The sequence below is a fragment of the Pristiophorus japonicus genome, chromosome 10 (genome assembly GCF_044704955.1).
Source record: "Pristiophorus japonicus isolate sPriJap1 chromosome 10, sPriJap1.hap1, whole genome shotgun sequence".
Taxonomy (NCBI): domain Eukaryota; kingdom Metazoa; phylum Chordata; class Chondrichthyes; family Pristiophoridae; genus Pristiophorus; species Pristiophorus japonicus.
The window spans coordinates 189,711,361-189,738,788 of record NC_091986.1 but is presented as its reverse complement, the minus strand read 5'-3'; the positions used below and the strand labels follow the sequence as shown (position 1 = coordinate 189,738,788).

General features: G+C 46.6%; 1 protein-coding gene across 1 annotated transcript in view; it reads left to right on the top strand.

Annotated features, from left to right (window-relative positions):
* The window catches only part of c2cd3 (C2 domain containing 3 centriole elongation regulator), a 178,889-nt gene extending 170,199 nt beyond the window's left edge, over nucleotides 1–8,690 (top strand). Inside the window, exon 33 of the mRNA XM_070892422.1 lies at nucleotides 6,725–8,690. Within this exon, the coding sequence (XP_070748523.1) occupies nucleotides 6,725–6,865 (141 nt within the window). The 3' untranslated portion in view covers nucleotides 6,866–8,690. The remainder of the gene's footprint in view (nucleotides 1–6,724) is intronic.
* The last annotated feature ends 18,738 nt before the right edge of the window (nucleotides 8,691–27,428 follow it).

The following is a 27,428-nucleotide window of genomic DNA, read 5'->3' as shown; positions in this document are numbered from 1 at the left end:
GGCTGGCCATCCTAGACTGGGTGATGTGTAATGAGAAAGGACTAATTAACAATCTTGTGCGATGCTCCTTGGGGAAGAATGACCATAATATGGTAGAATTCTTTATTAAGATGGAGAGTGACACAGTTAATTCAGAGACTAGGGTCCTGAACTTAAGGAAAGGTAACTTCGATGGTATGAGACGTGAATTGGCTAGAATAGACTGGCGAATGATAATTAAAAGGTTGATGGCGGATAAGCAATGGCAAACATTTAAAGATCACGTGGATGAACTTCAACAATTGTACATCCCTGTCTGGAGTAAAAATAAAACGGGAAGGTGGCTCAACCGTGGCTAACAAGGGAAATTAAGGATAGAGTTAAATCCAAGGAAGAGGTATATAAATTGGTCAGAAAAAGCAGCAAACCTGAGGACTGGGAGAAATTTAGAATTCAGCAGAGGAGGACAAAGGGTTTAATTAGAAGTGGGGGGAAATAGAATACGAGAGGAAGCTTGCTGGGAACATAAAAACTGACTGCAAAAGCTTCTATACATATGTGAAGAGAAAAAGATTAGTGAAGACAAATGTAGGTCCCTTGCAGTCAGATTCAAGTGAATTTATAATGGGGAACAAAGAAATGGCAGACCAGTTGAACAAATACTTTGGTTCTGTCTTCACGAAGGAAGACACAAAAATAACCTTCCAGAAATAGTAGGGGACCGAGGGTCTAGTGAGAAGGAGGAACTGAACGAAATCCTTATTAGACGGGAAATTGTGTTAGGGAAATTGATGGGATTGAAGGCCGATAAATCCCCGTGGCCTGATAGTCAGCATCCCAGAGTACTTAAGGAAGTGGCCCTAGAAATAGTGGCTGGATTGGGGATCATTTTCCAACGGTCTATCGACTCTGGATCAGTTCCTATGGACTGGAGGGTAGCTAATGTAACACCACTTTATAAAAAAGGAGGGAGAGAGAAAACGGGTAATTATAGACCGGTTAGCCTGACATCAGTAGTGGGGAAAATGTTGGAATCAATTATTAAAGATGAAATAGCAGCACATTTGGAAAGCAGTGACGGGATCAGTCCAAGTCAGCATGGATTTATGAATGGGAAATCATGTTTGACAAATCTTCTAGAATTTTTTGAGGATGTAACTAGTAGAGTGGACAAGGGAGAACCAGTGGATGTGGTGTATTTGGACATTCAAAAGGCTTTTGATATGGTCCCATATGAGAGATTGGTGTGCAAAATTAAAACACATGGTATTGAGGGTAATGTACTGACGTGGATAGAGAACTGGTTGGCAGACAGGAAGCAGAGAGTCGGGATAAACGCGTCCTTTTCAGAATGGCAGGCAGTAACTAGTGGAGTGCTGCAGGGCTCAGTGCTGGGACCCCAGCTATTTACAATAAACATTAATGATTTAGATGAAGGAATTGAGTGTAATATCTCCCAAGTTTGCAGATGACACTAAGCTGGGTGTCGGTGTGAGCTGTGAGGAGGACGTTAAGAGGCTGAGGGTGACTTGGACAGGTTAGGTGAGTGGGCAAACACATGGCAGATGCAGTATAATGTGGATAAATGTGAGGTTATCCACTTTGGTGGCAAAAACACGAAGGCAGAATATTATCTGAATGGTGGCAGATTAGGAAAAGGGGAGGTGCAACGAGACCTGGGTGTCATAGTTCATTAGTCATTGAAAGTTGGCATGCAGGTACAGCAGGTGGTGAAGAAGGCAAATGGCATGTTGGCCTTCATAGCTAGGGGATTTGAGTATAGGAGCAGGGAGGTCTTACTACAATTGTACAGGGCCTTGGTGATTGGAATATTGTGTACAGTTTTGGTCTCCTAATCTGAGGAAGGACATTCTTGCTATTGAGGGAGTGCAGCGAAGGTTCACCAGACTGATTCCCGAGATGGCAGGACTGACATATGAGGAGAGACTAGATCGACTGGGCCTGTAGTCACTGGAGTTTAAAAGGATGAGAGGGGATCTCAAAGAAACATATAAAATTCTGACGGGACATGACAGGTTAGATGCAGGAAGAATGTTCCCGATGTTGGGGAAGTCCAGAACCAGAGAACACAGTGTAAGGATAAGGGGTAGGCCATTTAGGACTGAGATGAGGAGAAACTGCTTCACTCAGAGAGTTGTTAACCTGTGGAATTCTCTACCGCAGAGAGTCGTTGATGCCAGTTCATTGGATGTATTCAAGAGGGAGTTAGATATGGCCCTTACGGCTAAAGTGATCAAGGGGTATGGAGAGAAAACAGGAAAGGGGTACTGAGGTGAATGATCAGCCATGATATTGAATGGTGGTGCAGGCTCGAAGGGCTGAATGGCCGACTCCTGCACCTATTTTCTATGTTTCTATACTTTCCACCATGCAGCAATGTTCATATCACCAAGTAACACCTTAGCCTCTTGCTCCTATTCCTCTGATGTGTTCTCCTGTTCCAACCCTCTCGGCTCCTTTAAACCCTCCCAAACAACTCTGCATCCTTTGTGATTTCAACTTGTATTTCAGCTCACCATGCCCATTCTCTTCCAAATTCACCATCCTTATTAATCCACTCCCTTTATATAAACTCTCCTGCCCATATTCACAGTTTACCCCTTTGACCAAACTATCTACCATGATATCCTTACTGCTCTGGCCTTGCTCTCAGACAAGGCCAACTTCGTTCATTTCCTTGTATCCCTCTTTCCACCCACTTACTTCTGCATTTGCCCTTGGAATAAAAATCTCCAGATCGCTTTACAGCTGCACTCTCAAACTCCCAACTGCCTCATCTTTGGTCCTCAAATCACCATACTTTCCATCCTCCACCCTCAGTAAACTTCAGATCATCCAAATCTTTGCTGCCGGCACTTGATCATCGCCTCTGTCCCCACTCACCTACAATGGTTCCCAGTTCTGTAATGCCTCAAATGAAAAATTCTCATCCTTGTGTTTAAATCTCTCTGTGGCTTCTCCTACCCTTATCTCTAAGCTCCTTCAGCCTAAAAATCCCACAAACTCCTCTGGGTTTGGCCTCTCGTGCATTCCCCCTCACTTTTCTCCACCATTAGGCTGTGCCTTGAGCTGCCTAGGTCCCATCCTCTGGAATTGTTGTTCCTGCAATTTCTCCTCTGCCACCAAAAGTACACCTTAACCAATCTACGAAGTCTTCTTTCTACCCCTCCCTTCATGTTTGCCAACCCCGAGTTCTTTCTCCATCTGCACATCTCACCACAAGTCTTTCTCTGCAATTTACATCCTCTTGCAATTCAAATATGAATTGAAAATGCTTGAAGCTATCATTAAGGAAGAAATAGCGGGACATCTAGATAGGAATAGAGCAATCAAGCAGACGCAACATGGATTCATGAAGGGGAAATCATGTTTGTTTAATTTACTGGAATTCTTTGAGGATATAACGAGCATGGTGGATAGAGGTGTACCGATGGATGTGGTGTATTTAAATTTCCAAAAGGCATTCGATAAGGTGCCACACAAAAGGTTACTGCAGAAGATAAAGGTACGCGGAGTCAGAGGAAATGTATTAGCATGGATAGAGAATTGGCTGGCGAACAGAAAGCAGAGAGTCGGGATAAATGGGTCCTTTTCCAGTTGGAAATCAGTGGTTAGTGGTGTGCCACAGGGATCAGTGCAGGGACCACAATATGCATAGATGACCTAGAAGAGGGGACAGAGTGTAGTGCAACAAAATTTGCAGATGACACTAAGATTAGTGGGAAAGCGGGTTGTGTAGAAGACTCAGAGAGGCTGCAAGGAGATTTGGATAGGTTAAGCGAATGGGCTAAGGTTTGGCAGATGGAATACAATGTCGGAAAGTGTGAGGTCATCCACCTTGGGGAAAAAAACAGTAAAAGGGAATATTATTTGAATAGGGAGAAATTACAACATGCTGTGGTGCAGAGGGACCTGGGGGTCCTCGTACATGATCCCAAAAGGTTAGTTTGCAGGTGCAGCAGTTAATCAGGAAGGCGAATGGAATGTTGGCCTTCATTGCGAGAGGGATGGAGGTCTTGCTGCAACTGTATAAGGTATTGGTAAGGCCGCACCTGGAGTACTGCGTGCAGTTTTGGTCACCTTACTTAAGGAAGGATATACTAGCTTTGGAAGGGGTACAGAGACGATTCACTAGGCTGATTCCAGAAATGAGGGGGTTACCTTATGATGATAGATTGAGTAGACTGGGTCTTTACTCGTTGGAGTTCAGAAGGATGAGGGGTGATCTTATAGAAACATTTAAAATCATGAAAGGGATAGACAAGATAGAGGCAGAGAGGTTGTTTCCACTGGTCGGGGAGACTAGAACTAGGGGGCATAGCCTCAAAATACGGAGGAGCCAATTTAAAACCGAGTTGAGAAAGAATTTCTTCTCCCAGAGGGTTGTGAATCTGTGGAATTCTCTGCCCAAGGAAGCAGTTGAGGCTAGCTCATTGAATGTTTTCAAGTCAAAAATAGATAGATTTTTAACCAATAAGGGAATTGAGGGTTACGGGGAGAGGGCGGGTAAGTGGAGCTGAGTCCACGACCAGATCAGCCATGATCTTATTGAATGGCGGAGCAGGCTCGAGGGGCTAGATGGCCTACTCCTGTTCCTAATTCTTATGTTCTTAAATAGGTTGTAGCTGAATTAAAGCAGAATAGGAAAGGTTGGAAGCCACCCAGTAGTGGGGAAAATGTTGGAATCAATTATTAAGGATGAAATAGCAGCGCATTTGGAAAGCAGTGACAGGATGGATTTATGAAAGGGAAATCATGCTTGACAAATCTTTTGGAATTTTTTTGAGGATGTAACTAGTAGAGTGGACAAGGGAGAACCAGTGGATGTGGTGTATTTGGACTTTCAAAAGGTCTTTGACAAGGTCCCACATAAGAGATTGGTGTGCAAAATCAAAGCACATGGTATTGGGGGTAATGTACTGGCGTGGATAGAGAACTGGTTGGCAGACAGGAAGCAGAGAGTCGGGATAAACGGGTTCTTTTCGGAATGGGAGGCAGTGACTAGTGGAGTGCCGCAGGGCTCAGTGCTGGGACCCCAGCTCTTTACAATATACGTCAATGATTTAGATGAAGGAATTGAGTGTAATATCTCCAAGTTTGCAGATAACACGAAACTGGGTGGCGGTGTGAGCTGCGAGGAGGATGCTAAGAGGCTGCAGGGTGACTTGGACAGTTTAGGTGAATGGGCAAATGCATGGCAGATGCAGTATAATGTGGAAAAATGTGAGGTTATCCACTTTGGTGGCCAAAACACGAAGGCAGAATATTATCTGAATGGCGGCAGATTAGGAAAAGGGGAGATGCAACGTGACCTAGGTGTCATGGTCCAGTCATTGAAAGTTGGCATGCAGGTACAGCAGGCGGTGAAGAAGGCAAATGTCATGTTGGCCTTCATAGCCAGGGGATTTGAGTATAGGAGCAGGGAGGTCATACTGCAGTTGTACAGGGCCTTGGTGAGGCCTCACCTGGAATATTGTGTTCAGTTTTGGTCTGCTAATCTGAGGAGGACGTTCTTGCTATTGAGGGAGTACAGCGAAGGTTCACCAGACTGATTCCAGGATGGCAGGACTGACATATGAGGAGAGACTGGATCAACTGGGCCTTTATACACTGGAGTTTAGAAGGATGAGAGGGGATCTCATAGAAACGTATAAGATTCTGACGGGACGGGACAGGTTAGATGCGGGAAGAATGTTCACGATGTTGGGGAAGTCCAGAACCAGGAGACACAGTCTTAGGATAAGGGGTAGGCCATTTAGGACTGAGATGAGGAGAAACTTCTTCACTCAGAGAGTTGTTAACCTGTGGAATTCCCTGCCGCAGAGAGTTGTTGATGGCAGTTCATTGGATGTATTCAAGAGTGAGTTAGATATGGCCCTTACGGCTAAAGGGATATGGAGAGAAAGCAGGAAAGCGGTACTGAGGTGAAGGATCAGCCATGATCTTATTGAATGGTGGTGCAGACTTGAAGGGCCGAATGGCCTACTCCTGCACCTATTTTCTATGTTTCTATTTGTAGAAGGAATATTGCTAGAGGCATTTCCTCGTCAGTTCTGAGTGTTTGTGTAAAATAGCATCCTGACCCTGAAGGCAGTTACTCCCTTGACAGAATTCAGAGCATTGGTCTTTGCACTGCCACCAACACTTATCTGTTGCTCTTTGGGACTATTGGCACATGGCAATAGCCATGTCCCAGAAACTACTTTGACTGACGGCCAAACCAGGGAGGATAGCCAGCCAATATTGCTGCTGCAGAAATAATTCTAACCTTCCAATGCACTGAAGACTGAGTAGAGTAGAACTGGCAGAAGAACTTTTCCAGTTGGTCACTAGCAGCACAAGGCACACAACTTTGATATGAAGTAGAAGGACTTTAAGGGAACCCACTGCATAGTTCCCCCTTATCAACTGGAGCACTTCTGATAGCATAGCCTGCAATAGTCACTAACCTCCAGATCAGGGATGGCGCAATATTCTAATGTATCTACTAAAAATACTGGCCTGGCTTTTCTATAATCTGCAGCCTTCAATTTTCTTTAATGGATGGATAATTTCTAGCTGGTGAACGTGGAATTGGAAAGGCTAGGTCACTCTGTTGCTGCAGTAGCCTTTGATCTAAATGTAAATGCAATCATTATTTATTATGAGAATTGCTAAAAAAAGAAAACTACCCTTGTTGGTTTTGAACTCGCCTTTTAAAAATGTCCCCTAAATTTCTCTCCAGAGTGAAGTTGCAAGTCTGACTGGAACTGTTCCTCGACGTTGCAATCGTCAAAAACCAAGACTAGCATCTGCGGAGCTATCTAAAGAGGAAACCGAAAGAATTGCCAAGATTTTTGCAGGACACTTTGCAGAAAAAAGCTGAAAAAATTATTTTACAGTTAATATTTTAAAATATGCAACATAATTCACAACTAAAATCGGTAAGTGTCCACGTAAATTACCCCCAGCAGTTAATGTTGCATGTGGACTGTTAAGCTGCATATTACTTGGATCTGAACAATGAATGCAATAAAATTGATTACTGCTGATACTTTTTTGCAGATCATCTTTTGATCCTGGAATGAAAATTCATAGCTCATTTGTACCTGCAGTAATCACGTGCTATTACTTATCACATTTGCTCCAATCATTCCTCTTTTCTCATGGATGCGAATGCAGAGATATTCTACCTGAGGTGGAAGTGAAAACTTAACCTCCACATTACCAATTGAAATAATGTACCCTCTTCATCCCAAGTGATGTGCCCAATAGTCCAAAACAGAAGATATTATGGCAGTGTAAACACAGCATATATCTGTAAGATGGCATCCTTTCAACATTCTGTACTCTATAAAGCACTGAAATAACACGTTTTCAATGCAGTGTTTGGATAACACACCTGTAAGATTCTTCCATACTGAGTGTTCTGGTTCGCAGGATCAGTATAAGTGGGCCAAATTACTGAGTCAACATTGTCTCCCCTAGCAACCCAAGACAATGAGGTCTTTCTTTTTACGTGTCCGTGACGTCGTCTATACAGGCTTCTGGTATTTGAACTGGGAGCGGTCCCACTCTTCAATTGACAAAAGTGCCTCAATAATTGGACCACTTATACTGATCATGTCGTCATCATCATAGGCAGTCCCTCGAAATTGAGGAAGATTTGCTTCCACTCAAAGTGAGTTCTCCGGTGACTGTACATTCCAATACGGGAATTACAGTCTCTGTCACAGGTGGGACAGACAGTGGTTGAAGGAAAGGGTGGGTGAGGGGTCTGGTTTGCCGCACGCTCCTTCCACTGTCTGCACTTGATTTCTGCCTGCTCTCGGTGGCGAGTCTCGAGGTGCTCAGCGTCCTTCCGGATGCTCTTCTTCCACTTCCAAGATGGCGGATGGTATGGCAGCTCCCTAGGGAGCTCTCCCTGAACAAATTTTCCCCTGGCCATCTGCTGCCATCCTTCACTCTTCTCTTTCCCCCACCCCCCCAACCCCCCGACCCTAATAGTAGGTGCATTACCTACCCCTAAAGTATATCCCTTACCCCTAAAACCCGTGCTGCAAGAACAGCTACCTGGGCCCACTGCCCATCCCCCAACCATGCCTGAGCGCTGGACTTGCCTTCTAGATCGACTGATCATGTCTGTCTGAACTCTCAGCATAGAAAAGTCTTATCACGGGCAATGATAACATTATATTGAAATAAGTGATGTCATTGTGTTAGTCCAGTGCGGAATGTAGAAAAGAAACTGTCTTGCAGATTACAAGTGCCAGTTCCAGGGTAAACTGGTCAGAGACGAACAATGTCCCAGTTCACAATATCATTATATTAGCTGTGGTTTCAGAACTGCTGTTGATTTGCAGCAAAAACCAGGGTACAGGAAGAAATGAATCAGATTTTAAATGGGAGTAATTTTCTTCAAACTTCTACCCCAGCTGGGTTGTCAATTTTTGGAATAGCTGTACAATATTTTCTACATTTATGTTAGACCACTTACTGAGGTGAATGAAGCTCCTGACTGTTTGCTCCCATAGGCCGTGCCCACAAAAACAACTTGGTAATGCTGTTGTCATTGTTTGAATGTATTTTTGTATTAAAATATTTAAATCTTGTATAGTAAGCTACTAAATTTTAATACTTTGTATCAGTCACAATTATGTCTGGTTTTTCAAAAATGTTGCAGTACGGTAATAAATTATTTTTCAAGGTAATACGTTTTGTTCTGTTTTTGGCACAATTTGGGAGTCCACATAATCCTGGTGAACATTCTGATCCAGTGTAACCAGTTGGAACATTTCGCTGTTCCAGTTGGTTTTCTTTGTAACCTGTTATGTCAGTAAAATAACAAGTACGCTTTGTGTTGCAATTACCACAGCTGATGCATTTTCACATTGCTGTCTACAGTAGATATCTTTATACCTATAACTGGGTAACTTCATACAATTTATCGCGAGATGAAATCATCTTGTCATAATTTTTTTTTAAATGTCTTGTTAGATTTCATGTTGGGGAGCGCAATTGATCACCCTTTGTTCAACAAGAGTACTCAATTTTCTCACTAGCACAGTAAATTAATTCATACTGGCAATGTAGTTTGTATATTCTGGGCATTGTAACAACAACAACTTGTATTTATATAGCGCTTTTGATGTAGTGAAACGTCCCAAGGCACTTCACAGGAGTATTATGAGATAAAACAATTTGGCACCGAGCTGCATAAGTAGAAATTAGCGCAGGTGAGCAAATGCTTGGTCAAAGAGGTATGTTTTAAGGAGTGTCTTGAAGGAGGAAAGAGAGGTTTAGGCAGGGAGTTGCAGAGCTTGGGGCCTAAACAGAAGGCACAACCACCAATGGTTTGAGTGATTTTCATAAGGGATGCTCAAGAGGGCAGAATTAGAGGAGTGCATACGTCTTGGTGAGGGGGGTTGTGAGACTGGTCAAGATTACAGAGATAGGGAGGGGCAAGGCCAGGGAGGGATTTGAAAATAAGGATAAGAATTTTGAAATCGAGGCGTTGCTTAACCGGAAGCCAATCTAGGTCAGCAAGCACAGGGATGATGGGCGAGCGGGACTTGGTGCGAGTTAGGACACAGGCAGCCAAGTTTTGGATCACCTATAGTTTACGTAGGGTAAAATGTTGGAGGCCAGCCAGGAGTGCGTTGTCTAGAGGTAATAAACACATGGATGAGGGTTTCAGCAGCGGATGAGCTGAGGCAAGGGCGGAGACAGTCGATGTTACGGAGGTGGAAATAAATGATCTTAGTTATGCTGCGGATATGTGGTCAAAAGCTAATTTCAGGGACAAATGTGACACCAAGGTTGTGAACAACCTGGTTCAGCCTCAGACAGAAGTTGGGAAGAGGGATGGAGTCAGTGGCTAGGGAATGGAGTTTGTGGCGAGGACCGAAAACAATGGCTTCGGCCTTCCCAATATTCAATTGGAAAAAATTTCTGCTCATCTAGAACTGGATGTCGGACAAGCAGTCTGACAATATAGAGACTGTGGAGGGGTCGAGAGAAGTGGTATTGAGGTAGAGCTGGGTGTCATCAGCGTACATGTAGAAACTGATGCTGTGTTTTCGGATGATGTCGCCAAGGGGCAACATGGAGATGAGAAATAGGAGGGGATGAAGGATAGATCCTTGGGGGACAGAGGTAACGATGCGGGGTAGGAAGAGAGGCTATTGCAGGTGATTCTCTGGCTACGGTTAGATAGGTAAGAATGGAACTAGGCAAATACAGTCCCACCCAGCTGGAAGACAGTAGAGAGGCGTTGGAGAAGGATAGAGTGGTCAACCATGTCAAAGGCTGCAGGCAAGTCAAGATGGACGAGGGGGGATAGTTTTCCTCTGTCAAAGTCACAAAGGCTGTAACGAGTAGTGGAATATAGGTTTACATCTACAGTTCTTTGCACATTGGGTTTCTGATCTTGGGTTCAGATTTCTAGTATCTGCAGTTTTTTGCTTTTGTTTCTGAGTTCCTGATCTTGGTTGGTTAGAAGAGAGATGCTTTACCACAACCGGGGAAAGGGAAAGCGGACGTGTTAATCTAGCCCCTTCTTGTATATTTAATAGCGTTGACAGTGGCCTTATGAATAAGTTCTCTTCACTGTGTTTGGATCCGCTGAAGCAAATGATGTGGTCCAAAGGGGCACTGTAGATGGAAGTGGCACAGTACACTGAGTAAAGTTTATGCAGCAGCAGATGTCACTAATTCTGTGAAAGACATAACAGGATCATTGCTTGGAAAACTGCACTACACACCTGGAGTATAACCTGACACCCAGAGCATGCCTGCCTCTGCAATTCAAGTTTACCTGGTGTTCTTGTTCAGCAGATGAGTACCTCGAGCAGAAGGAAATTATCCTGCGCCAAAAACAGCAAATTGGTATAGAAGCAGGAAAAAGCAGTAACACATGACACCTGCCCGATGAAGCTTGAGTAATAACCAATCATGCAGAACTACATCATTTTGAAGACTTTTGGGATAAGATAGAGTAAAAATACTTAATTGGAGGAAGACAATTTTCAATGGGATGAGAATGGATCTGACCCAGATAAATTGGAATCAAAGATTGGCAGGCAAAACTGTAGTGGAACAATGGGCTGCTTTTAAAGAGGAAATAGTTTGTGTACAGTCGAGGTACATTCCCACTTGGGGGAAAGGTAGGGCAACTAAAGTCAGAGCTCCCTCGATGACGAAAGAGATAGAGCGTAAAATGAAGCAGAAAAAGAGTGTTTATGATAGATGTCAGGTCGAGAGTATCTCCAAATACATCTGAGAATCAGGCTAAATGTAGAAAGTTCAGAGGAGGTGAAAAAGAAAATGAGAGGCAAAGAGAGGGTAGAGAATAGCATGGCAGCTAACATAAAAGATCAAACAAAAGTCTTCTATAGCTATATAAATAGTAAACGGGTAGTAAGAGCAGGGGTGGGACCAAAAAGGAGACCTACGCATAGAGGCAGAAGGTATGGCTGAGGTACTAAATGAGTACTTTGCATCTGTCTTCACCAAGGAAGAAGATGCTGCCATAGCCACAGTAAAGGAGGAGTTAGAGGAGATAACGGATGGGATAAGAATTGATAAAGACAGGGTACTAGAAAGGCTGGCTGTACTTAAAGAAAATAAGTCACCAGGACCGGATGGGATGCATCCAAGGGAGGCTGAGGGAAGTGAAGGAAGAAATCACGAAGGTACTGGCCATAATCTTCCAATCCTCTTTCGAAACGGAGGTGGTGTCAGAGAGCTGGAGAATTGCAAATGTTACACCCTTGTTCAAAAAAGGGTGTAAAGATAAACCCAGCAACTATAGGCCGGTCAGTTTAACATCAGTAGTGGGAAAGCTTTTAGAAATAATAATCAGGGACAAAATTAACAGTCACTTGGACAACTGTAGATTAATTAAGGAAAGCCAGCACAAATTTGTTCAAGGCAAAATGTGTTTAATCAACTTGATCGAGTTTTTTGATGAGGTAACAGAGAGGGTTGATGAGGACCAGGGGCGGATGGGGCTGCAGCCTCAGGCCCACCAAAGAACATAGGCCCATCAAATAAATGTAGGGAAAAAAATATAAGGCCTCCCAAATAGGCTGAATAGAATAGACAATGAGAGGAAAGACAAGACCGAGGAAAATAGATTCACTTGTTTATACCGATATACAGAAGTATCTATATACATGAATGTACCAATATATAGAACAGAATGTGTACTAGCCTGTTTTATTTCACGTTATTGAGAGAAATCTGTAATTATGTATAGGAATCTAGTATTGCAATGTTACCAGAACCAGAATATATATCTACTTGATACAGAATATTTGCTTTCATTGTTGAATATACTGGCCTATGTTTTCATACTCAGAATCAGAATCATATAAGTAATGTAATGAACATGAACAAACATAACTATAGGTCCATTTGGATCAGTTTGCCCCAGGCCCATGAGGGCAATGCAATTGACATATACATGGATTTCCAAAAGGCGTTTGACAAAGTGCCACATAACAGGCTTGTGAGTAAAGCTGAAGCCCATGAAATAAAAGGGTCAGTAGCAGCATGGATACGAAATTGGCTAAGTGACAGGAAACAGAGAGTAGCGGTGAACAGTTGTTTTTCAGACTTGAAGGTATACAGTGGTGTTCCCCAGGGGTCGGTTCTAGGACCACTGCTTTTCTTGATATATATTAATGACTTAGATGTGGGTGTACAGGGTACAATTTCAAAATTTGCAAATGACACACAACTTGGAGACTTCAAGATGACACAGACAGGCTTGGGGAATAGACGAACACATAGCAGATAAAATTTAACACAGAAAAGTGTGAAGTGTTACATTTTGATAGAAAGAATGAGGAGAGGGAATATAAACTAAAGGGTACAATTTTAAAAGGGGTGCATGAACAGAGAGAACTAGGGGTATATGTGCACAAATTGTTGAAGGTGGCAGGGCAGGTTGAGAAAGCAGTTAAAAAGGCATATGGGATCCTGGGCTTCATGAAAAGAGGTATAGAGTACAAAAGTGTGGAAGTTATGATGAACCTATATAAAACACTGGTTCGGCCTCAACTGGAGTATTGTGTCCAATTCTGGGTACCGCACTTTAGGAAGGATATGAAGGTCTTAGAGAGGGTGCAGAAAAGATTTACGAGAATGATTCATAGAAACATAGAAAATAGGAGCAGGAGTAGGCCATTTGGCCCTTCGAGCCTGCACCATCATTCAATATGATCATGCAACTTCAGTACCCCATTCCTGCTTTCTCTTCATACCCCTTGATCCCTTTAGCTGTAAGGGTCACATCTAACTCCTTTTTGAATATATCTAACAAACTGGCCTCAACAACTTTCTGTGATAGAGAATTCCACAGGTTCACAATTCTCTGAGTGAAGAAGTTTCTCCTCATCTCGGTCCTAAATGGCTTACCCCTGACCCTTAGACTGTAACCCCTGGTTCTGGACTTCCCCAACATCGGGAACATTCTTCCTGAATCTAACCTGTCCAATCCTGTCAGAATTGTATATGTTTCTATGAGCTCCCCTCTCATTCTTCTAAATTCCAGTGATGAGGGACTTCAGTGACATGGTTAGACTGGAGAAGCCGGGGTTCTCCTTGGGGCAGAAAAGATTGAAAGGAGATTTGATAGAGGTGTTCAAAATCATGAGGAATCTGGACAGAGTAGATAGAGAAACTGGCATTGGCAGAAGGGTTGAGAACTAGAGGACACAGATTTAAGGTGATTGGCAAAAGAACCAAAGGCAACATTAAAAAAAAAAGCTTTAAACAGCAAGTGGTTAGGATCAGGATTGCGATGCCTGAAAGGGTGGTGGAGGCAGATTTAATCACTGCTTTCAAAAGGGAGTTGGATAAGTACCTGAAGGAGAGAAATTTGCAGGACTACGGGGAAAGGGCGGGGGAGTGGGACTCGTTGAGGTACTCTTGCAGAGAGTCGGCACGGGCTCAACAGGCCAAATGGCTGCCTTCCGTGCTGTAACCATTCTATGATAAATAATTTCCTGGTTACGGGATTAATGCAGAGAAAGGCTCGCAAATTCATTTCAAATGTGCTGGCAAGTTAATTTCCCATCCACCTGCGGCAGAACAAAGCCTGGCCAATTTTAATGGCTGGGACTTACTTATATCACGGCAGCCGACTGGCTGGATCGGCTTCTGGAGTTGTTCTGTGTTCGGGAAAGGGGGGTTGGTGGAGTTCAGGGCAGAGGAGGCACGAGATTTTCTTGGGGCCCAGAGGAGTGCTGCTCCTAGCCCCACAAAGGAAAGAAGAATGTATTTTCCAGCCTATTCTGAGGCTGATCCTCTTCTATCCTGGATTGACCGAGTGGGAAAGTTGCAACAGCAGTCGGTTACGGCTTCGGGCGGGTGTGTTGGTAGACCGCAGGATGCTGATGACTCCAGAGCAGATAACTGCATTTTAACTGCCTACTTGCCTGGGCTCTGACGGGTGGGTAGAACTAAAATCGCCCCCCATTATTTGCTCTTCCGCTCTTCTTCAACTACCCCCCCCCCCCCCCCCGCCAGCTCTATCAACATACATAGTAAAGCTTTCAGAGTAAATTTTGTGAGAGGGCATAAATTCTGTAGCCTCACAAAGTTTACACGCTAACCGACCTCTGCAGTTGATTCCCCAATCCACCCTCCTGTCAGGTGAGACTCTACATCAGCAGTGAAGACTTTCACAATTTACATGCTTCTGTCTATCACAATTTCGCTGGCGTCCTTTACGTTGGGGAACATATCCTGGTTTTCAGACACATGAGACAGCTTTTGAGGGTAAGGCCATTTATTCCCACATTAGAAGAGACCTTGGGCTGCTCCTGGTTAATGAACTACTTTGAATCAATGACTTCCTAATTTTGATGAGAAATTGTGCATTTGGCTCTAGTTTCAACTTGAGGACACTTTAAAGAACTCATTGGTGATTTTGATCTGGCATCTTAGCCATCTGTGCAATTAAGAATTGGTTCCATTTTGTGAATGCTTTCAAGATTTCTGGATTGTACTCAACTATTCCAGGCCAAATGACTTATTTTGCTCCAATCAAAACTCAAGTAGCACCATGCCCATGGGATTTTTTTTTGTTGACCCAAACAGACAGACTCAGTTAAAAGTCTTGTTCAAAATATGGCATCACCAACAATGGTGTACTCATTTGGTACAGTTTCTGTCCTGGTGAAAGTCCCCAACAATATTTTCAGTGACTGCACAGCATGTTATTGCTCCTTATCCTGTGAATATAACCACAGTCCATCATCCCTTTTTGTCATCCTCAATCTCTTCATGATGTTTGGCACGATTAATTACCTTTCTCTGTCCTATATTGTCCAGTTTTGTGGGATTGCCCTTGCCTAGCTCCATATTCCAATGCAGCCTCATGCGGTACTCTTAAGCGAGAGGCGGGAGTCCGGGGAGCAGTGTCGGCGGAGGCCTATAAAAGGCCCACACTCAAGGAGTTCGGGGAGTTTGTGAGGCGGGAGTTTGGGGAGCAGCAGCGGCAGAGGCCTATAAAAGGCCCACACTCGAGGAGTTCGGGGAGTTTGTGAGGCCTACCAGTGCAGCTGCAGCGGGGGCAGAAGGCAAACAAAGAAGTAGAAAGAAATCGAAAGGTGACGTCACAGCCAAGGCGGTAAGTGATTGGCTGGTGATTGGTGTGGTGAGTAGTTTTTCTTTTCCTTATCGGTAGGTAACCTTTATCATTGTTGTTGCCAAATTAAGTTAACCTAGGGGTTAAGTCATGGCAGGAGAGCTCGGACACGTGTTATGCGCCTTCTGTGCTATGTGGGAACTCGGGGACGCTTCCAGTGTCCCTGATGACTACATGTGCGGGAAGTGTGTCCTGCTGCAGCTCCTGACAGACCGCATTGCAGCACTGGGCTGCGGGTGGATTCACTCTGGAGCATCCGCGATGCTGAGGATATCGTGAATAGCACGTTTAGTGAGTTGGTCAGACCGCAGGTAAAGGTTACACAGACAGATAGGGAATGGATGACCAACAGGAAGAGCAGTGGAAGGAAGGTAGTACAGAGGTCCCCTACGGTCATCCTCTTCCAAAACAGATGCAACGTTTTGGATATTGTTGGGGGGGATGACTCATCAGGGGAAGGCAGCAGCAGCCAAGTCCATGGCACAGTGGGTGGCTCTGCTGCACAGGTGGGCAGGAGAAATAGTGACAGAGCTATAGTGGTAGGGGACTCTATTGTAAGGGGAATAAATAGACGTTTCTGCGGCTGCAATCGAGACTCCAGGATGGTATGTTGCCTCTCTGGTGTAAGGGTCAAGGATGTCTCGGAGCAATTGCAGGACATTTTGGAGCGGGAAGGTGAACAGCCAGTTGTCGTGGTACATATAGGTACTAACGATATAGGTAAAAAAAACGGGATGAGGTCCTACAAGCTGAATTTAGGGAGCTAGGAGTTAAATTAAAAAGTAGGACATCAAAGGTAATAATCTCAGGATTGCTACCAATGCCACGTGCTAGTCAGAGCAGGAATCACAGGATAGCTCAGCTGAATCCGTGGCTTGAGGAGTGGTGCAGAAGGGAGGGATTCAAATTCCTGGGACATTGGAACCGGTTCTGGGGGAGGTGGGACCAGTACAAATCGGACGGTCTGCACCTGGGCAGGACCGGAAACAATGTCCTAAGGGGAGTGTTTGCTAGTGCTGTTGGGGAGGAGTTAAACTAATATGGCAGGGGGATGGGAACCTATGCAGGGAGACAGAGGGAAGTAGAATGGGGACAGAAGCAAAAGATAGAAAGAAGAAAAGTAAAAGTGGAGGGCAGAGAAACCCAAGGCAAAACTCAAAAAGTGCCACATTACAGTAAAACTCCAAAAGGGCAAAGTGTGTTCAAAAGACAAGCCTGAAGGCTCTGTGCCTCAATGCGAGGAGTATTCGTAATAAGGTGGACGAATTAACTGCACAGGCAGCAATTAATCAATATGATATAGTTGGCATCACGGAGACATGGTTCCAAGGTGACCAAGGCTGGGAACTCAACATCCAGGGGTATTCAACATTCAGGAAGGATAGACAGAAAGGAAAAGGAGGTGGGGTAGCGCTGCTGGTTAAAGAGGAAATTAACACCATAGTAAGGAGGGACATTAGCTTGGATGATGTGGAATCTGTATGGATGGAGCTGCGAAATACCAAAGGGCAGAAAAAGCTAGTGGGAGTTGTGTACAGACCACCAAACAGTTGTAGTGAGGTTGGGGACAGCATCAAACAAGAAATTAGGGATGGGTACAATAACGGTACAGCAGTTACCATGGGCGACTTTAATCTACATATAGATTGGGCTAACCAAACTGGTAGCAATACGGTGGAGGAGGATTTCCTGGAGTGTATTAGGGATGGTTTTCTAGACCACTAGGTCGAGGAACCAACTAGAGGGCTGGCCATCCTAGACTGGGTGATGTGTTATGAGAAAGGACTAATTAGTAATCTTGTGCGAGGCCCCTTGGGGAAGAGTGATCATAATATGGTAGAATTCTTTATTAAGATGGAGAGTGACACAGTTAATTCAGAGATTAGGGTCCTGAACTTAAGGAAAGGTAACTTCGATGGTATGAAGCGTGAATTGGCTAGTATAGACTGGCAAATGATACTTAAAGGCTTGACGGTGAATAGGCAATGGCAAACATTTAAAGATCACATGGATGAACTTCAACAATTGTACATCCCTGTCTGGAGTAAAAATAAAACGGGGAAGGTGGCTCAACCGTGGCTGACAAGGGAAATTAAGGATAGCGTTAAATCCAAGGAAGAGGCATATAAATTGGCCAGAAAAAGCAGCAAACCTGAGGACTGAGAGAAATTTAGAATTCAACAGAGGAGGACAAAAGGTTTAATTAGGAGGGGAAAAATAGAGAATGAGAGGAAGCTTGCCGGGAACATAAAAACTGATTGCAAAAGCTTCTATAGATATGTGAAGAGAAAAAGATTAGTGAAGACAAACGTAGGTCCCTTGCAGTCAGATTCAGGTGAAATTATAATGGGGAACAAAGAAATAGCAGACCAGTTGAACAAATACTTTGGATCTGTCTTCACAAAGGAAGACACAAATAACCTTCCTGAAGTACTAGGAGACCGAGGGTCTAGTGAGAAGGAGGAACTGAAGGATATCCTTATGGGCGGGAAATTGCTAGGGAAATTGATGGGATTGAAGGCCGATAAATGCCCGTGGTCTGATAGTCTGCATCCCAGAGTACTTAAGGAAGTGGCCATAGAAATAGTGGATGCATTGGTGATCATTTTCCAACAGTCTATCGACTCTGGATCAGTTCCAATGGACTGGAGGGTAGCTAATGTAACACCACTTTTTAAAAAAAGGAGGGAAAGAGAAAACGGGTAATTATAACCCGGTTAGCCTGGCATCAGTAGTGGGGACAATGTTGGAATCAATTATTAAAGATGAAATAGCAGCACATTTGGAAAGCAGTGACAGTATTGGTCCAAGTCAGCATGGATTTATGAAGGGGAAATCATGCTTGACAAATCTTCTGGAATTTTTTGAGGATGTAACTAGTAGAGTGGACAAGGGAGAACCAGTGGATGTGGTGTATTTGGACATTCAAAAGGCTTTTGACAAGGTCCCACACAAGAGATTGGTGTACAAAATCAAAGCACATGGTATTGGTGGTAATGTACTGATGTGGATAGAGAACTGGTTGGCAGACAGGAAGCAGAGAGTCGGGATAAATGGGTCCTTTTCAGAATGGCAGGCAGTGACTAATGGGGTGCTGCAGGGCTCAGTGCTGGGATCCCAGATCTTTACAATATACAGTAATGATTTAGATGAAGGAATTGAGTGTAATATCTCCAAGTTTGCAGATGACACTAAACTGGGTGGCAGTGTAAGCTGTGAGGAGGACGCTAAGAGGCTGCAGGGTGACTTGGACAGGTTAGGTGAGTGGGCAAATGCATGACAGATGCAATATAATGTGGATAAATGTGAGGTTATCCACTTTGGTGGCAAAAACACAAAGGCAGAATATTATCTGAATGGCGGCAGATTAGGAAAAGCGGAGGTGTAACGAGACCTGGGTGTCATGGTTCATCAATCATTGAAAGTTGGCATGCAGCTACAGCAGGCGGTGAAGAAGGCAAATGGTATGTTGGTCTTCATAGCTAGGGGATTTGAGTATAGGAGCAGGGAGGTCTTACTGCAGTTGTACAGAACCTTGGTGAGGCCTCACCTGGAATATTGTGTTCAGTTTTGGTCTCCTAATCTGAGGAAGGACGTTCTTGCTATTGAGGGAGTGCAACAAAGGTTCACCAGATTGATTCCCGGGATGGCAGGACTGACATATGAGGAGAGACTGGATCAACAGGGCCTTTATACATTGGAGTTTAGAAGGATGAGAGGGGATCTCATAAGATTCTGACGGGACTGGATTAGATTAGATGCGGGAAGAATCTTCCCAATGTTGGGGAAGTCCAGAACCAGGGGACATAGTCTTAGGATAAGGGGTAGGCCATTTAGGATTGAGATGAGGAGAAACTGCTTCACTCAGAGAGTTGTTAACCTGTGGAATTCCCTACCACAGAGAGCTGTTGATGCCAGTTCATTGGATGTCTTCAAGAGGGAGTTAGATATGGCCCTTACGGCTAAAGGGATCAAGGGGTATGGAGAGAAAGCAGGAAAGGGGTACTGAGGGAATGATCAGCCATGATCTTATTGAATGGAGGTGCAGGCTCGAAGGGCCGAATAGCCTACTCCTGCATCTACTTTCTATGTTTCTATGTTTCAGCCAGCACATTTGTAGCAGTCAATTTTCCCGTTGTGGCATTGTTACATCTTGGAATTCTGAATCCATCCTTAGCCTCACTCATCTTCCTCATCTACATCTAGAGAGTATCAATTTGGCTCAGTGATTGTCAGAAGTTATAGGTTCAATCCCAACTCAGATCTTCAATATAAATCTAGGCTGAGGCTTTAAGGCAGGCTTGAGGGAATGTTGCATTATCAAAGGTGCCATTGTTTTGATGAGACAATAAACCGAAGCTCTATCAGGTGGATGCAAACAATTTAATGGCGCGACTCAAAGAGCAGAGCATTATCCTGGTGTTCTGGCCAACATCCAGTCCCCAACAATAAGTAGCTGGTCACTTTACTCATTTGCTGTTTATGGGAATTTACTGTGCACAAATTGGCTGCTACAGTTGCCTATATAATGAATGCGCATGCTTTAAAAATAATTCATTGGCTACAAAGCTCTTTGGGGATGTTGAAAAGTGCTGCCCCTCTGCAACACCAGTCACAGTTATGATGGTGTGGGGTGTTAACCTCAAAATGCATGTTGATGCCAGCTCTCTCACATTCACTACTTCCATTGGCACTAAGTTGCAGATGAACTAGAGCTTCCACCAATTGAAGACTGACACCACAGTTTTTGACTCACCAAAATCTCCGGTCCTTTGGCACTGATTCCATTCCACTTCTGGGCCACTCACTCAGGTTGAACCAGGCACAACCTCTGCATTCTGCTTGACCTAGCTATCTCTGCCCCATCTCACCAACAAAACCCTTATCCAAACTTTTATCACCTACAGACTTGATTTTTCAACTGTCCTCATTGCCAGCCTTCTAACTTGCAACATCCATCAACTCCAACTTGTGTAAAACTCAGCCACCCACACCTCGTCCCACTACATCCAGGTCGCCCCACCAATCTCGTCCCACACTACATCCAGGTCGTCCCACCAATCTCGTCCCACTACATCCAGGTCGTCCCACCAATCTCGTCCCACTACATCCAGGTCGCCCCACCAATCTCGTCCCACTACATTCAGGTCGCTCCACCAATCTCGTCCCACTACATCCAGGTCGCTCCACCAATCTAGTTCACTACATCCAGGTCGCCCCACCAATCTCGTCCCACTACATCCAGGTCGCCTCACCAATCTAGTTCACTACATCCAGGTCGCCTCACCAATCTCGTCCCACTACATCCAGGTCGCCTCACCAATCTCGTCCCACTACATCCAGGTCGCCTCACCAATCTCGTCCCACTACATCCAGGTCGTCTCACCAATCTCGTCCCACTACATCCAGGTCGTCTCACCAATCTCGTCCCACACTACATCCAGGTCGCTCCACCAATCTCGTCCCACTACATCCAGGTCGCCCCACCAATCTCGTCCCACTACATCCAGGTCGCCTCACCAATCTAGTTCACTACATCCAGGTCGCCTCACCAATCTCGTCCCACTACATCCAGGTCGCCTCACCAATCTCGTCCCACTACATCCAGGTCGCCTCACCAATCTCGTCCCACTACATCCAGGTCGCTCCACCAATCTCGTCCCACTACATCCAGGTCACCCCACCAATCTCGTCCCACTACATCCAGGTCGCTCCACCAATCTCGTCCCACTACATTCAGGTCGCTCCACCAATCTCGTCCCACACTACATCCAGGTCGCCCCACCAATCTCGTCCCACTACATCCAGGTCGCTCCACCAATCTCGTCCCACTACATCCAGGTCACCCCACCAATCTCGTCCCACACTACATCCAGGTCGCTCCACCAATCTCGTCCCACTACATCCAGGTCGCTCCACCAATCTCGTCCCACTACATCCAGGTCGCCCCACCAATCTCGTCCCACACTACATCCAGGTCGCCCCACCAATCTCGTCCCACTACATCCAGGTCGCTCCACCAATCTCGTCCCACTACATTCAGGTCGCTCCACCAATCTCGTCCCACTACATCCAGGTCGCTCCACCAATCTCGTCCCACACTACATCCAGGTCGCTCCACCAATCTCGTCCCACTACATTCAGGTCGCTCCACCAATCTCGTCCCACACTACATCCAGGTCGCCCCACCAATCTCGTCCCACTACATCCAGGTCGCCCCACCAATCTCGTCCCACTACATCCAGGTCGCCCCACCAATCTCGTCCCACTACATCCAGGTCGCCCCACCAATCTCGTCCCACTACATCCAGGTCGCTCCACCAATCTCGTCCCACACTACATTCAGGTCGCTCCACCAATCTCGTCCCACACTACATCCAGGTCGCTCCACCAATCTCGTCCCACTACATCCAGGTCGCTCCACCAATCTCGTCCCACACTACATCCAGGTCGCTCCACCAATCTCGTCCCACTACATTCAGGTCGCTCCACCAATCTCGTCCCACTACATCCAGGTCGCCTCACCAATCTCGTCCCACTACATCCAGGTCGCCTCACCAATCTCGTCCCACTACATCCAGGTCGCTCCACCAATCTCGTCCCACTACATCCAGGTCACCCCACCAATCTCGTCCCACTACATCCAGGTCGCTCCACCAATCTCGTCCCACTACATCCAGGTCGCCCCACCAATCTCGTCCCACACTACATCCAGGTCGCCCCACCAATCTCGTCCCACTACATCCAGGTCGCTCCACCAATCTCGTCCCACTACATTCAGGTCGCTCCACCAATCTCGTCCCACACTACATCCAGGTCGCTCCACCAATCTCGTCCCACTACATCCAGGTCGCCCCACCAATCTCGTCCCACTACATCCAGGTCGCCCCACCAATCTCGTCCCACTACATCCAGGTCGCCCCACCAATCTCGTCCCACTACATCCAGGTCGCTCCACCAATCTCGTCCCACACTACATTCAGGTCGCTCCACCAATCTCGTCCCACACTACATCCAGGTCGCTCCACCAATCTCGTCCCACACTACATCCAGGTCGCTCCACCAATCTCGTCCCACTACATCCAGGTCGCTCCACCAATCTCGTCCCACACTACATCCAGGTCACTCCACCAATCTCGTCCCACTACATTCAGGTCGCTCCACCAATCTCGTCCCACACTACATCCAGGTCGCCCCACCAATCTCGTCCCACTACATCCAGGTCGCTCCACCAATCTCGTCCCACTACATCCAGGTCACCCCACCAATCTCGTCCCACACTACATCCAGGTCGCTCCACCAATCTCGTCCCACTACATCCAGGTCGCTCCACCAATCTCGTCCCACTACATCCAGGTCGCCCCACCAATCTCGTCCCACACTACATCCAGGTCGCCCCAACAAGCTCGTCCCACTACATCCAGGTCGCTCCACCAATCTCGTCCCACTACATTCAGGTCGCTCCACCAATCTCGTCCCACTACATCCAGGTCGCTCCACCAATCTCGTCCCACACTACATCCAGGTCGCTCCACCAATCTCGTCCCACTACATTCAGGTCGCTCCACCAATCTCGTCCCACACTACATCCAGGTCGCCCCACCAATCTCGTCCCACTACATCCAGGTCGCCCCACCAATCTCGTCCCACTACATCCAGGTCGCTCCACCAATCTCGTCCCACACTACATTCAGGTCGCTCCACCAATCTCGTCCCACACTACATCCAGGTCGCTCCACCAATCTCGTCCCACTACATCCAGGTCGCTCCACCAATCTCGTCCCACACTACATCCAGGTCGCTCCACCAATCTCGTCCCACTACATTCAGGTCGCTCCACCAATCTCGTCCCACACTACATCCAGGTCGCCCCACCAATCTCGTCCCACTACATCCAGGTCGCCCCACCAATCTCGTCCCACTACATCCAGGTCGCCCCACCAATCTCGTCCCACTACATCCAGGTCGCTCCACCAATCTCGTCCCACTACATCCAGGTCGCCCCACCAATCTCGTCCCACTACATTCAGGTCGCTCCACCAATCTCGTCCCACACTACATCCAGGTCGCCCCACCAATCTCGTCCCACTACATCCAGGTCGCCCCACCAATCTCGTCCCACTACATCCAGGTCGCTCCACCAATCTCGTCCCACACTACATTCAGGTCGCTCCACCAATCTCGTCCCACACTACATCCAGGTCGCTCCACCAATCTCGTCCCACTACATCCAGGTCGCTCCACCAATCTCGTCCCACACTACATCCAGGTCGCTCCACCAATCTCGTCCCACTACATTCAGGTCGCTCCACCAATCTCGTCCCACACTACATCCAGGTCGCCCCACCAATCTCGTCCCACTACATCCAGGTCGCCCCACCAATCTCGTCCCACTACATCCAGGTCGCTCCACCAATCTCGTCCCACTACATCCAGGTCGCCCCACCAATCTCGTCCCACACTACATCCAGGTCGCCCCACCAATCTCGTCCCACTACATCCAGGTCGCCCCACCAATCTTGTCCCACACTACATCCAGGTCGCCCCACCAATCTCGTCCCACTACATTCAGGTCGCCTCACCAATCTCGTCCCACTACATCCAGGTCGCCCCACCAATCTCGTCCCACTACATCCAGGTCGCCCCACCAATCTCGTCCCACTACATCCAGGTCGCTCCACCAATCTCGTCCCACTACATCCAGGTCGCTCCACCAATCTCGTCCCACACTACATCCAGGTCGCCCCACCAATCTCGTCCCACTACATTCAGGTCGCCTCACCAATCTCGTCCCACACTACATCCAGGTCGCCCCACCAATCTCGTCCCACTACATCCAGGTCGCCTCACCAATCTCGTCCCACTACATCCAGGTCGCCCCACCAATCTCGTCCCACTACATCCAGGTCGCCTCACCAATCTCGTCCCACACTACATCCAGGTCGCCTCACCAATCTCGTCCCACTACATCCAGGTCGCCCCACCAATCTCGTCCCACACTACATCCAGGTCGCCTCACCAATCTCGTCCCACTACATCCAGGTCGCTCCACCAATCTCGTCCCACACTACATCCAGGTCGCTCCACCAATCTCGTCCCACTACATCCAGGTCGCCCCACCAATCTCGTCCCACTACATCCAGGTCGCCCCACCAATCTCGTCCCACACTACATTCAGGTCGCCCCACCAATCTCGTCCCACTACATCCAGGTCGCCCCACCAATCTCGTCCCACTACATCCAGGTCGCCCCACCAATCTCGTCCCACACTACATCCAGGTCGCCCCACCAATCTCGTCCCACTACATCCAGGTCGCCCCACCAATCTCGTCCCACTACATTCAGGTCGCCTCACCAATCTCGTCCCACTACATTCAGGTCGCCTCACCAATCTCGTCCCACTACATCCAGGTCGCCCCACCAATCTCGTCCCACTACATCCAGGTCGCCCCACCAATCTCGTCCCACACTACATCCAGGTCGCCCCACCAATCTCGTCCCACTACATCCAGGTCGCCCCACCAATCTTGTCCCACTACATCCAGGTCGCTCCACCAATCTCGTCCCACACTACATCCAGGTCGCCTCACTAATCTCGTCCCACCAATCTAGTTCACTACATCCAGGTCGCCCCACCAATCTCGTCCCACTACATCCAGGTCGCCCCACCAATCTCGTCCCACTACATTCAGGTCGCCCCACCAATCTCGTCCCACTACATCCAGGTCGCCTCACTAATCTCGTCCCACCAATCTAGTTCACTACATCCAGGTCGCCCCACCAATCTCGTCCCACTACATCCAGGTCGCCTCACTAATCTCGTCCCACCAATCTAGTTCACTACATCCAGGTCGCCTCACCAATCTCGTCCCACTACATCCAGGTCGCTCCACCAATCTTGTCCCACACTACATCCAGGTCGCTCCACCAATCTCGTCCCACTACATTCAGGTCGCCTCACCAATCTCATCCCACTACATCCAGGTCGCCTCACCAATCTCGTCCCACTACATCCAGGTCGCCTCACCAATCTCGTCCCACTACATCCAGGTCGCCTCACCAATCTCGTCCCACTACATCCAGGTCGCTCCACCAATCTCGTCCCACACTACATCCAGGTCGCTCCACCAATCTCGTCCCACTACATCCAGGTCGCCTCACCAATCTCGTCCCACTACATCCAGGTCGCTCCACCAATCTCGTCCCACTACATCCAGGTCGCCCCACCAATCTCGTCCCACTACATCCAGGTCGCTCCACCAATCTCGTCCCACACTACATCCAGGTCGTCTCAACAATCTCGTCCCACTACATCCAGGTCGTCTCAACAATCTCGTCCCACTACATCCAGGTCGCTCCACCAATCTCGTCCCACACTACATCCAGGTCGTCTCAACAATCTCGTCCCACTACATCCAGGTCGCTCCACCAATCTCGTCCCACTACATCCAGGTCGCCTCACCAATCTCGTCCCACCAATCTAGTTCACTACATCCAGGTCGCCCCACCAATCTCGTCCCACACTACATCCAGGTCGCTCCACCATTCAATGAAGGCAAGATAATACAAATAGCATGAAAGTAAGACTTGCATTTATATAGTGCCTTTCATGACCACCAGACATTTCAAAGTGCTTTACAGCTAATGAAGTACTTTTTGGAGTGTAGTCACTGTTATAATGTGGGAAACATGGCAGCTAACTTGCGAACAGCAATCTTCCACAAACAGCAATGTGATAATGACCAGAAAATCTGTTTTAGTGTTGGTGATTGAGGGATAAATATTGGCCAGGATACCGGGGATAACTCCCCTGCTCTTCTTCGAAATAGTGCCATGGGATCTTTTATGTCCACCTGAGAGGGCAGATGGGGCCTCGGTTTAACGTCTCTTCTGAAAGACAGCACCTCCGATAGTGAAGCACTCCCTTAGTACTGCACCGGAGTGTCAGTCTAGATTTATGTGCTCAAGTCCCTGGAGTGGAGCATGCAGTTTCCATACTTCAAGTGAAAAAGTTCCATTAAAGTAGAGATATACAGTTTATTTCCATGTGTGGGAAGTGCCTGGACTATTTGACAGCTCTCAACAGTGGTAGGATTGAAATCGGGAGCTCACTATACAAGAAATGGCAGATGCAGCCCCATATCTTATGATGCAGTGTGCTGCAATATTTCTAGGAATATCTTCCATTGAGATTTTGACTCTTGATTAAAAACTTAGTGAGTAATGCTGGTTTTGACACATATAAAAATTAATTTTAGGGTAAGGTACCAGAGGGCTGCTCGAGCCTGGACAACCACGCCCCCGGCAGGAATCACTGCCTTCAGAAGCAGAGCAAAGAAAACTGGAAATTAAAAAATTACCTCTTCAATCACATTGTGACGTTCTACTCTGGTGACATTATGAGGACACAGAGAACTGAGCAGTGCTATCGCTCTCTCAGCAGTTAAAGCTAATGGGAAGAAAAAGTGAAAGTACAGTGCAATTTCCCACAGTACTACTGTATGTTATATCTGAAATTAATACACAATTCGGTGCTGTTATTTGGAGCTCTTAAAGGAGAGAATTGCTTTTCTGTGTTCTTATTTTTCCAGTGAGTTTTTGTGATCATTTTTCTCTCTGTCTTTCCCCTGATTGTTTTTTGTTTATTTTTCTGTTGGGATACGTTGGAAATGTTTCATTGAAAAATAAGTAGTTGAATATTTTCTGTAAAATCGCCAGAAACCTGACTGTGTATAGTGACACTGCTATTCCTGGGCAGAATGAGATGATTGGATAATTCCTGTCTGGAGAC